The sequence below is a fragment of the Dasypus novemcinctus genome, chromosome 3 (assembly GCF_030445035.2).
Source record: "Dasypus novemcinctus isolate mDasNov1 chromosome 3, mDasNov1.1.hap2, whole genome shotgun sequence".
Lineage (NCBI taxonomy): Eukaryota > Metazoa > Chordata > Mammalia > Cingulata > Dasypodidae > Dasypus > Dasypus novemcinctus.
The window spans coordinates 95,530,874-95,545,593 of NC_080675.1; the positions used below are offsets into that span (position 1 = coordinate 95,530,874).

The 14,720-nt window shown below is 40.5% G+C and overlaps 1 protein-coding gene and 1 long non-coding RNA gene across 4 annotated transcripts in view; one reads left to right on the forward strand and one right to left on the reverse strand.

The window, feature by feature from the left end:
- RPGRIP1 (RPGR interacting protein 1) overlaps positions 1 to 3,045 on the reverse strand; it is a 46,096-nt gene extending 43,051 nt beyond the window's left edge. For 2 of the 3 annotated variants that reach the window (XM_071214034.1, XM_071214033.1), the window contains exon 1: positions 2,731 to 3,044. In XM_071214034.1, coding sequence (XP_071070135.1) covers positions 2,731 to 2,971 — 241 coding nt within the window. In that variant the 5' untranslated portion in view covers positions 2,972 to 3,044. Of the gene's footprint in view, positions 1 to 2,730 lie in introns of all 3 variants that reach the window. The other variant, XM_071214035.1, reaches the window with a different exon arrangement.
- Positions 1 to 14,426, forward strand: part of LOC139438688 (uncharacterized) — a 57,437-nt gene extending 43,011 nt beyond the window's left edge. The window contains exon 3 of the long non-coding RNA XR_011648395.1: positions 14,174 to 14,426. This is a non-coding gene — a long non-coding RNA (uncharacterized lncRNA). The remainder of the gene's footprint in view (positions 1 to 14,173) is intronic.
- The last annotated feature ends 294 nt before the right edge of the window (positions 14,427 to 14,720 follow it).

Genomic DNA, 14,720 nt, shown 5'->3' on the forward strand with positions numbered 1-14,720 from the left:
AATGTCCAGAGGACACATCTTTAACCAGGACTGTGAGGAATAAATTTGTAAGGCTAACTCCATCTTCCCTGAATAGCTCTGCGGTTCTGAGGCTCTTCTCTGTAGTCCAAATATTAGTGTAGAAAGGGCTGTGATGGAATTAGAATCCTTAAACATTATGGGGAAGATTGAATGTCAGCCTGGTAAAAGTCAAGTATTGTCAGTTAATCGCCAAAGTCAAGATGGGTTTGTCTACCACAATGAAAGGCAGATTCAAAAAAGCACTCAAAATAGTCTGAGTCTTGTAGAGTTATGGCATTGGCTAAAACTAATGGGGTACCCAGCAGTAAAATAGATGGGCAGCCTACTAAATTTCTTCTGGATCTGTATAAACAGAAGAGTTCTAGGTCGAGTGAACAAAACCCTAACTCAAATTACAGATGAAGAGAATCATGGCCCCTTAATTCCCAGACTTGAGACAGTTTGCAGACCCAGAGCCCCTTGAATGAGGAGGCCAGGTCTCCTTGGGAAGGATCCTGTTAAATTGCCCAAAATCTATACTGTTAATCTTCCTCCCACCTTTCCCTAAGGAGATCTACAGCCTTTTACCAGAGTAACTGTGCATTGGGGAAAAGGAAATGACCAGACATTTCGGGATTTATTAGACACTGGCTCAGAAGTGACATTAATTCCAGGAATCAAGGGGTGGAAATGGGAGTGGCACTACTCACTATTACCCCACTCCCGGTGCCAAGCTGTATTAGTCAGGGTTCTCTAGGGAAACAGTATCAACAAGAGACATCTGTCAATAGTATGTGATTATATAAGAATCTCTCATGCAGCCGTGGGGATGCACAAGTCCAGGTTCCACAGGCAGGCAGTGAAAGTCCAGAGGAGGATCTTGGCAAGTTCTGGGAGATGTTGGCTGTCCAAAGACAAGCTGGGAAATTCTCTCTCAATGCTGGAATCACTTCCCCTTTTAAGGCATTCAACGGATTGGGCTAAGCATCACTATGATTTACCACTGCAGTAAAGTCAATGGTGACTAAAGTCCATAAATGCCCCTGTATTACAGTTAACCCAGTGCTTGCTTGACCAAACAACTGGGCACAATTACCTGGCTGAGTGGACACAATAGCCTAACCATAACAAGAGAGTTAGAGCAGACTACCCCTACTGTCCTTACAAGACTTTACTAGCATTTCAGACGTACCGTGGATCCTTAGCATGTGCTCCTAAGCCTTATATTAATACTTTTATGGTTCCTGCCATTTTTTTTCTTAAAGTCATATTTTCCTTCACTCTTCTATTTGAATATACTAGAATCTGATTCAATTTAAGTATGGTAAGACTAAATATAATATAAAGATTAAACTTACCAAAAAAAGTCAGATGAAGATTTGTTCATTTTTTAAAGATTTATTTTATTTATTTATTTTTCCCCACCCCACCATTGTTTGCACTTGGCTGTGTTTGTTCATCTTGTTCCTTTAGGAGGCACCAGGAAACAAACCCGGGTACTCAGATGTGGAAGGGAGGCACCTGATTGCTTGAGGCACTTCCATTCCCTGTTTTTTGTTATGTCTCTCAATGTGTTTTTCTTCTTGTGTCTCTTGTTGTGTCATTTTGTTGAGTCAGCTTGCCACACCTGCCCGTCATGTCAGTTCACTGTCTTGCTTATCTTCTTTAGGGGCACCAGGAACCTCCACTCCCTGCTTTGTTGTGTCTTTCATTATGTTTTTCTTCTTGGTTCTCTCGTTGCATCAGCTTGCCATGCCTGCCTATTGCACCAGCGCACTGTCCTCTTTAGGAGGCATTGGGAACTGAAACATGTGGTAGGTGGGAGCTCAATGGCTTGAGCCTCATCCACTTCCTAAAGGTTTTTTTTTTTTTTGACAGTTTATTAATATCTCCATAATAAAGGTCTTCTGTGATTCAAGCATTAAGACAGGGATAAGATTGTAGTGGTAACCAAGAGTAGTAATTTGGCTCTCAATTTCAGGCGTCAGGTACTCAGAAGAGATGGCTCCCAATCACCTCTAAACTGATTGATGGGGAGCAGATGTGGCTCAAGCAATTGAGCACCCACCTCCCACATGGGAGGTCGCAGGTTTGGTTCCCGGTGCCTCCTAAAGAAGACAAACAATGAGCAAACAACAACAGTGAGCAAACAACAAACAATGAGCAAACAACAAGCAGATAATGAGCAAAAACAATGAGCAGACAACAAGCAAGACAACAAACAAACAATGAGCAATGAGCAAAACCAAAAATGAGCAGGTAGAGGATGTAGCTCAAGCAGTTGATTGTCCGTCTCCCATATGGGAGATCTCGGGTTCAGTTTCCAGAGCCTCCTAAAGAAAAAACAGATAGCAAGTGCAAACAATGAACAAAAACAACAAGCAGAACAGACGAGGGAGCCATGGTGGGGAAGGAACTGATGAAAATGATAAAAAGCAGAGAAATTCATTTTCAATACTTTACATGATATAAACACCTAAAAAAAATAACACATTAAAAATTGGCATCCCCTTAAATGTTAAGACATTACATAGGAAAATGCACACACTTAAAGTAGATATTATGCTTTCCTAATTGTAAATTTGATCTGATTTCTTATTCTACCTCTTCAGCACCCAGACAAAATAGTATCAAGTGTAGAAATGGGGGAAATGATGGCCCAAGTTCTCTGCTCCCAAACCAAATGTAGAAGCAGCCACATTTGCAATAACACTTCAAGGCCCGACTTACCTTTCTCTCTGGTCAAGTCAAGTAAGACATTTCTCTTCTCCTCTAGCTCAGCATTCAGGTGATCCTGCAGCTGAGAGACTTCATGCTGTAGCTGTTCTCCTATGAGCTCATTGCCCCATTGAGGCTGACTACTGCTGTCCAGCATGCTGAAAACAGGAAGCGAGTAAGGAGGGAGGGGAGAGTTGTCAGATGGACACTCAAAGGTGTGTGAAATGACGTCTTTATTACACAGTTTCAGCATCTCCTGGGCTTAGTTCATCATTCATCCCCTACATGTTTTTTCTGCCCCTGCTTTCTCTGCAACTGTCATTTACCAACTGCCTTGGAACTTTTTGGTCCTATTGTGGAGTTGCCCAGTATGAGACTTCTATTAAGGTCTCAAGTATCCCACTGAGCAAACACCCCAAGTCATATCTATAATATTTCCCAAGGAACTTCTCCAGCCTGATGGCTAACTTTAGGCAGGTAACTGTGTACCAAGATATTCTCAGGCCTGCTAGATCAGAAATAAGGGACAAAAATATTCCTCTTCTCTTTACCCCATTCCTCTATCCACCTTCACCAAGGGCTAGTTTAGAGAATACTTTTCTTTAAAACAGATTATAAATTACTATACAGGAGAGCAGGAACTAAGCTTTTCAATGACTGTACCCTGTGCCCCATAGTATCTAGCTGACAGGGTAGGCCCATTTTGAGTATAAAACACATATGACCTAGTCCTGATAATTTACACAGAGGAAGTGGCATTGTAATCAAATACATGTGATCTGAGAACCTTGCTTAGGTTAGTGTTATAATTATGTAGCACTTCGTGACCACAGGTCATGTGATGACCCAAGAAGATAATGTTCTGAGTGCTAAAGGGAAGAGGCCAATGGTAATACTTGTGACAGGGGGTCCTTGAAGTGAACAAACCCCATACGGTCCATTTCATTGAGTTGAAGAGCACCTGTTATTTTCAGAATGCTCCTCCCATAAACCTTTTAAATTTTAAACTTCCAAGGATTTTTAATTATAATATTAATGCATGAATATATGCTTATTGTAAAAAAATAAAATAATATAGAAGCATATAGAATAAAAGCAAATGTGCCCTTTTGCTCTCTTCTAATCCTTCCCTTGTCTTCAGAATTAGCCTCATTAACAGTTTGTGGATCCATATATACACATAACCTAAATTAGAGTAGAATTAACATATTCGTTTTTGGGTGGGTTATTTTTTATGTTTTTTAAAAAAATATACTATAATTTTAAAAAAAAGATATTTACATTACATAAAGGTTACATAAAAAATATAGGGGATTTCCATACGCCCTGCTTCCAACCCTTCTCACATTTTTCCACATTAACAACATCCTTCATTAGTGTGGTAAATTTGTTACAACTGATGAACACATTTTGGAGCCCTGCCACTAAGTGTGGATTGTAGTTTACATTGTAGTTTATGCTATCTCCCACATAATTTTGTAAGTTATGACAAGATATATAATGGGCAACTCATACTCTCCAGTTCATTGTATGTACCCAAGTCAGCTAGCAGGGAGGTGAAGATGGTCAACCACACAACCAGGGAACCAAGAGTGCCTGCAACTGCAAGCAGGAGAATCGCATCCATTAACCATGTGGGATCTAAGGCCCCTCTCAATTTAGAGGTGGAGTGGACATCACCATCCCAGGTCCACTGAGATGAATAAAATACGGGTTAGAGTGGACTTACTGGTAACCTACTATAGAACTATTGTGACTCTAGCAATGGAAGAAATTGTATCATTTGATGTGGAGACAGTGGCCTCAGAAGTTGCTGAGGGCAGAGAGAGGGAAGAAGAGATGTGATGTGGGGGCATTTTCAGGACTTGGAGTTGTTCTAAATGATATTGCAGGGACAGATGCTAGACATTATATATCCTGCCTTAACCCACTGAATGTACTGGGGGAGAGTGTAAACTACAATGTAAACTATATCCATGCGGTGCAGCAGTGCTCCAAAATGTATTCACCAAATGCAATGAATGTGCCACAGTGATGAAAGAGGTTGTTGATGTGGGAGGATTGGGGGTGGGGTGGGGTGTGGGGAATATGGGAACCTCTTATATTTTTTAATGTAACATTTTTTGTGATCTATGTATCATTAAAAAAATAATTTAAAAAAGATATATAATGGCTTGTATATGTCATTGCAATGTCATTCAAGATGATTCCCAGGTCCCAAAAATATCCCCATATTATACCTGTATTTCCCTCTCCTGCCCCTCAGCCACTGTCTCCCACATCAATGATAAAAGTTCTTCCATTGCTAGAATCATAATAAGTCTATACTAGAATACCAATAAGTCTACTCTAGTCCATCCTTCATTCCCCAATCCTGAAGATTCTGAGATGGTGATGCCCACTCCACTTCCAATTGAGAGGGGGATTAGATCCCATGGGGCATATGGATGGGACTTTCTTGCTCACAATAGAAATGAACATATTCTTTTGTAGCTTGCTTTTTAAATCTACCTATCTATCCATCTATCTATATCTATATTTATCTTAGGCCTATAGATATGCCTCATCCTTATTATGCAGATACCTTTGCACATGCATAAGGTATTTATTTAGAATTGATTTTAAAAAATGGAATTTCTGCTGCAAAAGATATGTGTATATAATATTTTGATAAATAGTACCAAACTACCCTCAAAAAATGCTGAACCAATTTATAATCTCGCTCACAGTATTGCATACCAGTTTCCCCATACCTTTATTACTCCTAGATATTACTTTAAAAATTTGGAAGGCACTTTTCTATCATCTGTCTTTTGTAGCAAACAATGCTCAGGACCCAAACTTGTTATTCACCTTTGTAAGAGTTTATCATAATTGTCACTCAGTAATTTTCGTTCCTTTTCCAAATCTTCAACTCTCTCCTGAAACTAAGAATGATAGTAGAGTATGTGAGATAAAATTCTAAACTCCATTGCCCTGCACAGATTCCCTTTTCCATTGCAGGTGGAAATGGTATGGGAACTTTTGTATGCTCATCTCCCATACCTATGATGAGGAGAGACTTGATCCAAATGAAAGTGGGGCAGAAACTTGTAGCAAAATTAATGAGGATTCTCTAGAATAAGTTTTCCTGTGTCTGGGGTTTCTACTCTTAGGAATGCAACAGAACAATGTAAAAGAGCAAGGATTTTGGAGGGCAAATATAACTATAAATCCCAGCTTTCCCCCAATGGGATAATCTTGAATAAATTATTTAACCACTTGGAGCTTCATTTTTTCTCATTTGTAAAAATAAAATACCAATATTTCATTGTTGCTAACGTGCACATTTTAACATCTCTGAAATTGGAATGTAACTTACAGTTGAAGGTATCTCGTCACTATTATTGTAATTACCTCCTTCAGAGATACCTGCAGGATAGACACATCTTCCAGTTGGCTCTTCAAGCTCACAGCCTTCTTGCTCTCCTCCTTCAGCTCTGCCCTGAGCTCATTCACTTGTCTGAGGAGGGCATCATGGGCTATATCCAGGATTCCCTGATTCTGGGCAAAAGAAAAGATGCTCTGGGAATGGTCATATCACTTGGTAGGGGTGGTCTCGAGGTACCAGCAACCCTACAATTCCCTAGTGGATACCACAAAGAATGACTTTGATTAATACCATGATGCCTTTGCACTATAAGTTGACCTTGCTTTTCACACTAAGCTTTCTCTGAAAGTATAGGTTCCCCGTGTTAGGGAAGATTTTGCACTCTGGACAATTAAACTTCATCATTGGAACCTGAATTTCCCAAGGTTCAAATTAAGTCCTGGTTCTAAGTTAGGTGTCACCTTTAAAAGATGACAACTATCTCAGCTTTTAAAATTCTTTTTTAGGATAATATACTCCTCCCTTTGCACCTAGGAAAGGGACATGTGGGATCAAATGACTCTAGAAGCTGTGTGCATTTTTTTTCTGTTGGACTGTACTGTTTCTCTGTGAGAAACAGCTGTGGCTGGTTATTTGGGAACTCTAACTTAGTGACACTTACATTTAGACATTAACCCAGGCCACTCCCAAACCTGTACCCCACTTAACAGGGGTAAATAGAACCAAGTATTTCATAACACCGGAGAAGATTTACAACAACTTTATTATATCCCACCACCATACACATGCTAGAAGAATACTCAGGAAATTTTGAGCAAATGCTATAATTCTTCCAAGCAACAGGCTGAAAAATACTATACTAAATATTTCTGAACTCAGATCTCACATTCAGTTTTTATGAAAACAGTGCATTAAGTATCTTTTGATAATAATAATAGTACCATTTGTCTTAATGGAAATGCCATGGCATAACAACTTTGATTTAGTTGGCTGAATTCTGATGTTATGTTACTTAGAGAGGAATATGGATTTCCTTGGGTTTGATTACTAAGAAACAGAGTTCAAGGAAGCTTTATTAAGTACCTTCTGGAGCAGGATTTCATAAGCCTGGAAGAGAGAAATAAGTTTTATTCTATAACTTTATCCATTTGATGTTTATGCTTGATGTTTATTTATCGCTGCAATACAAATGCTTAAATATTTTTTAAAACATTACAAATAATTCCTATAAATCAAGTCAATTTGTGCACTTGTTTAATAATTGCTGCTACTTTCCCCCTGCCCTAGCCTGCCAGGCAGTCTGAGGGTGTAATAGACTACACCATTTCTTTTAAATGGATGAGCAAACAGTTATATACTTTTGCATTGCACTGAGTGGGTTATCCAAGAAAAATGTTTAACTTCAAGCTTGGTGCTGTCTTTTTTGCAGCATGTTTCAGAAAGGCTTCCTTCCCATTTTAGGAAGTGGAACCCTAGCAATAATCATTCTAACCACAACAGTTACCATTTGCTGAGCAGTTTCTATATATTACATTCTTTGTTACTATGTGTTACATAATATGTTACAATTGACCATTGTAATTATTTTATGTATATTATCTCATTTAATCCTTACAGCAAATCTGAACAGTAGGTATGATCTAAACTTTAAAAATAAGAAGGGAAACAGACTTGGCCCAATGGATAGGGCATCCGCCTACCACATGGGAGGTCCACGTTCAAACCCTGGGCCTCCTTGACCCGTGTGGAGCTGGCCCGTGTGCAGTGCTGATGCACACAAGGAGTGCTGTGCCACGCTGGGGTGTCCCCCGCTTAGGGGTGCCCCACGCGCAAGGAGTGTGCCCTGTAAGGAGAGCCGCCCAGCGCGAAAGAAAGTGCAGCCTGCCCAAGAATGGCATCGCATACACGGAGAGCTGACACAGCAAGATGATGCAACAAAAAGAAACACAGATTCCCAGTGCTGCTGATAAGGATAGAAGTGGTCACAGAAGAACACGCAGCAAACAAAGAGAGCAGACAACTGGAGGGGAGGTGGAGGAGGTGGGGGAAGGGGAGAGAAATAAATAAAAATAAATCTTAAAAAAACACAAAAGCTCACCCCTTGTGGAGGAGAAAAGAATTTTATAAAAAAAGGAAAAAAGAAAAAAAAAGAAAACTGAAGATCAAAGAGTAAGTCACTGACTGACAATCACACAGCTACTATGAGAGGCAGAGGCAGAACTTTAACCAGCCTGTCTGGCTCCAGTGTCTGTGCTACAGACCATTGTCTCTTACTGCCAAGTGACTAAGGGAATGCAAACTTATTTTAGTATGTGTATGTGGTGGTTTGGAGCTGTATATATCCCCAGAAAAACCTATTCTTAAATGTAATCCATTCCTGTGGGTGAACCCATTGTAAGCAGGACATTTTTTGATGAGGATTCTTCAGTAAAGTGTGACCCACCTCAATCAGGATAGGTCTCAATCCTATTACTGGAGTCCTTTATAAGCAGAATGAAATTCAGACAGAGAAAGAGAAAGCAAGAGGAAGCAAGAAGCTGAAAGTCAATGAGTCATGGAAGAGAAGAGAGAAGCCAGGAGAGGCAGCCATGTGCATTGCCATGTGACAGAGGAGCCAAGGACCAAGGTTCACAGGGAGCCAGCTCAAGAACTCCAGTCTTCAGAAGAAAACATCACCTTGATGAAGCCCTCATTTGGACATTTTCCCTGCCTCAAGCCATGTCCTAGGGGGGAGTGGAGGTAGTTCAAATGGTTGAGTGCCTGCTTCCCATGTACGAGGTCCCAGGTTTGATCCCCAGTACCTCCTAAAAACAAAAACCAATAAAACCATGAGCTAATAAAATCCCATGGTTTAAGGCAATGCATTGCATGGAATTTGCTTAAGCAGTCAAAGGAAACTAAAACAGTGTATAAGAAAATATAACTAAAAACGTAAGTTAATAAATAAAAACAAATTGTATATCCTACATTCTTTTTAAAATGGTGGGTGATTACCCATCATTTTAGTTGATCTCTACTACTGTTTCTTGCCACTAACACAGATAAAGAAATTCAATTCAGAATGGCTTTCTAACATTCTTTTTTCTTTAATACAATAGATATACATAGACTTTAAAGAGTCTAATTCCTCAAAAACAGTCATTTACTAACACAACTTTAAATTAGCTCCCTTCCTAAATGACACAACAAAATTAACCTTACTGAAAGAATCCAAGTGTATGCAAAGTTCTCTAAAAGACATAGACTTGGAGGTTGGCTTTGTAAAGATGCCTTTAACAGTATGCCAGACACATGGTATGCTTATGGTTTGTCAAGACAACAGAAATGGTCCTTTTATCCCACCTCACTTCCCAACAAAGCTCCCGTAGTATCCATGCCAAAACTGTACTTGGCCTCACCAAGGGACAACTTTGAAGCCAACAGAGAAGGCACAAAATTTGTATGAAACCTAAATGAGTGGGCTTTTGTCCATTTTCTCATATTGTATGCTGGCTCACCATTTAACAAATGCCCAAGGAAACAAGACAATGAATTTTTTCCTGTTTGTTGAATCCTGGGATAAAAACAAAAAGAAAAAAAGAAAAAGAAAAAATGCCTTTAGCCCCTATAAGAATAGGGCATTGTTAACTGTAGCCAGATCCAGTCTCAGTGAATGGCACCACCACTGTGGAATCAATCAAGCTAGAAACCCAGGAGTCATCTTTCATCTCCCTTTTCTTTACCCCACTCTCCTTTCATGACAAAGTCCATTCTTCCTGGACATTTTCTGTGCACAACCCATCTCTCCAGGTCACTGGTACTGCCTTAGTTGGGGCCCTCGTCCTGTCTCTCTTGGACCACTGCAGTATCTTCCACTTGACTTCTCTGCCCCCAGTTTTGTACCAGCCAACCTATCATTCACTGTGCTGCCAGAATGGTCTTCCTTTGTGGTTTTATAATTATCAAGAAATTTGAAAACTTCAGAAAAGTATAAAGATATAATAACAGTCATCTATAATCATCTATAACTGATAATATACCTATAATCTGTAAATCATCTATCATCGATAACCTCCTACTCAGAATTAGAGACTTGTAATTGTTTTTCAAAATAATCATTTATTAAAATGTATTTCAAAATATTACAGACTCTTTTTTTTTTTTAAAGCCAGGGTGATTTTTTGGGGAAAAAGTTAATCATATTAACAATTTTCTTAAAACCCTTCTACAGCTCTCCATAGTCTCTAGACTAAAGTCTAAACTGGTGTGGTTTCAGGACCTGGTCACTGCTGTGTTTCATCTCTATGCTTTAACCCACACTGTCCCTGCCCTTAGAAATCCCTTCCCTCTAGCACCTGCTAATCTTTCATTATTTTGGTATTTAGATCCTTTTCTGATCTTGTATCCCATCCTCTGGTGGAGTTGACTGCTTTCTCTTTTGTGTCCCCCACACCCTGGATATATGGAAAGTTATCCTGCCCCTGCCCCTCTCACCACCACCCCCACTCCTGCAAGTTCCTTGAAGGCAGTAGCTGTCTCATATATCTCTGTAATCTTCGTATCCCAGTGGTTTGCTCTACTCCTGGAACTCAAAATACATTCATCCAAAAGAATGGTTTGAAAGAGAAAGCTTAAGGTCACACACATGAATAGAAGGAAAGTTAGAGGATACTATTGGAACTGTATAACATACGAACCCTATTGATGATGACTGTGGTTAATAGTACAAATACAAGAATGTTCTTCCATGAATTAGAAGAAATGTACGTCACTATTACAAGATGTTAATAATAGGGTAGTATATAGGAAAAATAAAACTAATGCAAATTATCAACTACAGTTAACAGTAATATTTTAATATTTTTTCATCAGTTGTAACAATGGTACTATAACAAACCTACAATGCCAATAAAAGGGGAGTATTAGGGCTTTTTCTTTTTTGCCAATAATAGGAGGTACAGGTGTTTTCTTTTTTGAAGTAATGAAAATGTTCTAAAATTGTGGTGATGAATGCAGAACTCTGATTATACTGAGAGCCATTGACTGCACACTTTGGATAGACTGTATGCTGTGTGAATAAAACTGCTTTAAAAAAAAAATAGGGAGGGAAGTGGATATAGCTCAAGCGTTCAGGCTTCTGCCTACCACATGGGAGGTCCCGGATTTGGTTCCCAGTGCCTCCTGGAGAAGGCATGCTGGTGTGACAGTGAGGTGCACTGAGCTGACACAACAAGATGACGCAATGAGAGAGACAACAAAGCAGGGAGCAGCGGTGGCTAAGGCAATTAGGCACCTCCCTCCTACCTGGGAGGTCTTGGATTCAGTTCCTGGTGCTTCCTAAAAAAGAAGACCAGCACACAACAAACAAGAACAGCAAATGCAAAACAACTGCTGAGTAGGGAAAAATAAATAAAAAATAAATCTTAAAAAAAAAATAAAAGTGGGGAGCAGATGTGGCTCAATTTGAGTGCCTGCTTCACACATAGGAGGTCCCAGGTTTGGTGCTCAGTGCCTCTTAAAAACAAAAACAGGGAAAACGGACTTTGGCCCAGTGGTTAGGGCGTCCGTCTACCACATGGGAGGTCCGCGGTTCAAGCCCCGGGCCTCCTTGACCCGTGTGGACCTGGCCCATGCGCAGTGCTGATGCGGGCAAGGACTGCCGTGCTACACGGGGGTGTCCCCCGCGTAGGGGAGCCCCACACGCAAGGAGTGCACCCATAAGGAGAGCCGCCCAGCGCGAAGGAGGGAGCAGCCTGCCCAGGAATGGCGCCGCCCACACTTCCCGTGCCGCTGACGACAACAGAAGTGGACAAAGAAACAAGACGCAGCAAAAAGACACAGAAAACAGACAACTGGGGGAGGGGAGGGGAATTAAATAAATAAAAATAAATCTTTAAAAAAAAAAACAAAAAAACAAAACAAAACAAAAAAAACAAAGGAAAAAAAACAACTCAGGGTTGCTGATATGGTTCAGTGATTGAGCACAAGCTTCCCACATACAAAGTCCCAGGTATAATCCTCAGCCCCAATACCTCAAAAATAATAATAATAATAATAATAAGAGCAGGGAAGTGGATGTGGCTTAAGCAATTGGGCTCCCATCTACCATATAGGAGATCCAGGGTTCGATACCTGGGAACTCCTGGTGAAGGCAAGCTGGCCTATGCGGTGAGCTGGCCCATGCAGGAGTGTTGGCCCACCCGGAGAGCTGATGCAGCAAGATGATGCAACAAAAAGAGACACAGAGGAGAGACAATAAGAGATGCAGAAGACCAGGGAGTTGAGATGATACAAGAGAAGGATGGCCTCTCTCCCACTCTGGAAGGTCCCAGATCAGTTCCCAGAGCCACCTAATGAAAATACAAGCAGACACAGAAGAACACACAGAGAATGGACACAGAGAGCAGACAATGGAGGGAGGGGGTAGAAATAAATAAATAAATCTTTTTTTTTTTAATGCAAAAAAAGAAAATAATAAGAGCATAATGCTGACATACCATTTAGACTCTACTTGTCCTATCTCTATCATTTAGATCTAAGTTTCTATTGTGTGGTAACAGGATAAAAGAGTGAGCCTTGGTGCCAGATAAACCTGGACTCAAATCCTGCTCTGTCCCTTACTATTGTTATGACTGAACCATTAATAAACTTCTTTGAGGCTCAGTTCCCTCATCTATTAAATATACCTACCTTGAGGACTGTTGTCAGGGTTAAATGAGATCATGAATACGAAGTCTCTAGCACAGGTCCAGCACATAGAAAGTGCTCAGTAAATGCTGGTTTCCTTTCCCTCCCGTTATTGCTCTTGGCTTCCCAATTTAGCTGCATTCTGGTTGTGATCCTTGGCTGGGGCCATAACCCTACAAAGTCAGCTCTACGTCATTTTCTATTAACAGGCGGGCTTGAGCCTTCTTCCTGATGGGAGGATTATGGGAAATAATGGGAAAAGAATGGTAGAAAATAATGGGAAAAGAATGGGCTTTGACTTGCAAGGCTTGGGTATGAAAGTTGTGTGACTTGGCCAAGTAACTTAATCTCTCTGAGTTGTGGTCTACCATAGGTTAAATAAAGAAAATAAAATACTAATTTCTTAACTAATCGGTTTCCTTTTTTCCCCCTGAAAAAGCATAGCTCACCTCTTGAACTTCTGTTAGCTGTGCTTTTGTCACTACCAACGAGGCATTCCTTTCATGTAAGAGCTTCTTAAGTCGAATCAACTCTACATTCTCCCTAATGGAAGCTCTGCAGAAAGAAGGTGCTAAAATAGTGTGTCTGCAAATGTACAGAATTAAGCACCTTCTCCCCCCGCCCCCGCCCTGGGGTCTCTGCACCAATAAGATCATCTTCCTGCCTCTTGCCTTCCCCTCACCCCCACAACCCCTCAGAAATAGGAAGTGTAATACACTCTGATAAATAATCTCCTCTCTCCTATTTCCCCTCACACCAGCTGAGATTTGATAGATCTCTTTGTTCTTAGAAAACATAATAGCTTTTTTTCAATTGTGGTGTTCACAGTTTCCCACAAACCGTGCAAAATCCAGCTGGGTCTGAGCCTTGCTTCCTTGGAGAAATTAGGGAGATGTGAATAGGGATGGGATGGGGGGTTACAAAGGAGGATTATTATTTCTGAGCCTAGGGTATCATGTTTTCTTTATGATTTGTAAGATATTGGGGAGGATTTGGGCTCACTAAATTCTATCTTAAAAAATCCCAGTCCTAACTGCTCCTTAGAATCAGCTGGAGAGATCTTTAAAATTACACCACTTGGACATCAACTCCAAATAAGTGAAAGGGAATCTCTGGGTTGGGGCCAAGGCATCTGTGGTTTTAAAAGTTCCCCAGTGACTGATGTACAGTGAAGGCTGAGAATCTCTCTCTGGTGATGAGGCTGAAAGTTTTTCATTATGAAGTGAACCAGCAAATCTTGTATTACACATTAGCACCCTGTTGGGGATTGAATGATGTGCCCACAAAAGACATGCTCTTAATCTTAATCTATGCTTTGTGGGTCAAATTCAAATGTAAATAGGACCTTTTGAAAATGTTAGTATTAGTTATGGTGTGGCCAAATCGATACAGAGTGGGTATTAATCCATATTATTGCAGGTCTAAAAAGAGAAGGAATTTGGATGCAGCCAGAGAAGCCAGAAGATGTGGAAGCCAGAAGTCACAGAAAGCCACAGGAGACAAAAGACATCACCATGTCACGAAGTTGCAGATGCAAGTCAGAGAACCCCAAGAGCTGTGGCAAGCCATCACCAGAACAGTGCAGACTCTGAGAGAAAGCACGGCCTTGCCAACACCTTGATTTGGGACTTCTGGCCTCTAAAGTCATGAGCCAATAAATTCTTGTTGCTTAAGCCAACTCATTATGCGGTATTTGTCATAGCAGTTCTGAAAATTAAGATATATACCTTTTAGGTTAACCCATTACTTAGCCCACAAGGGATTCCAGGTCTTTTTCCTCAGATTCAATTTAATCCCAAACACTCTTTTTCTCTGAGATGTAGGAAAGGTGCATATAAAAATCTCTAATTTCTCATTTCACTGTGGTTTGAGGCATAGGATGCCATATTCTTACCGAAGCTCTGCAGCCTTCTGAGCACATTCCAGTGAGCTTCTCTGGTCAAAATCTTCATCTTTGGACCACATT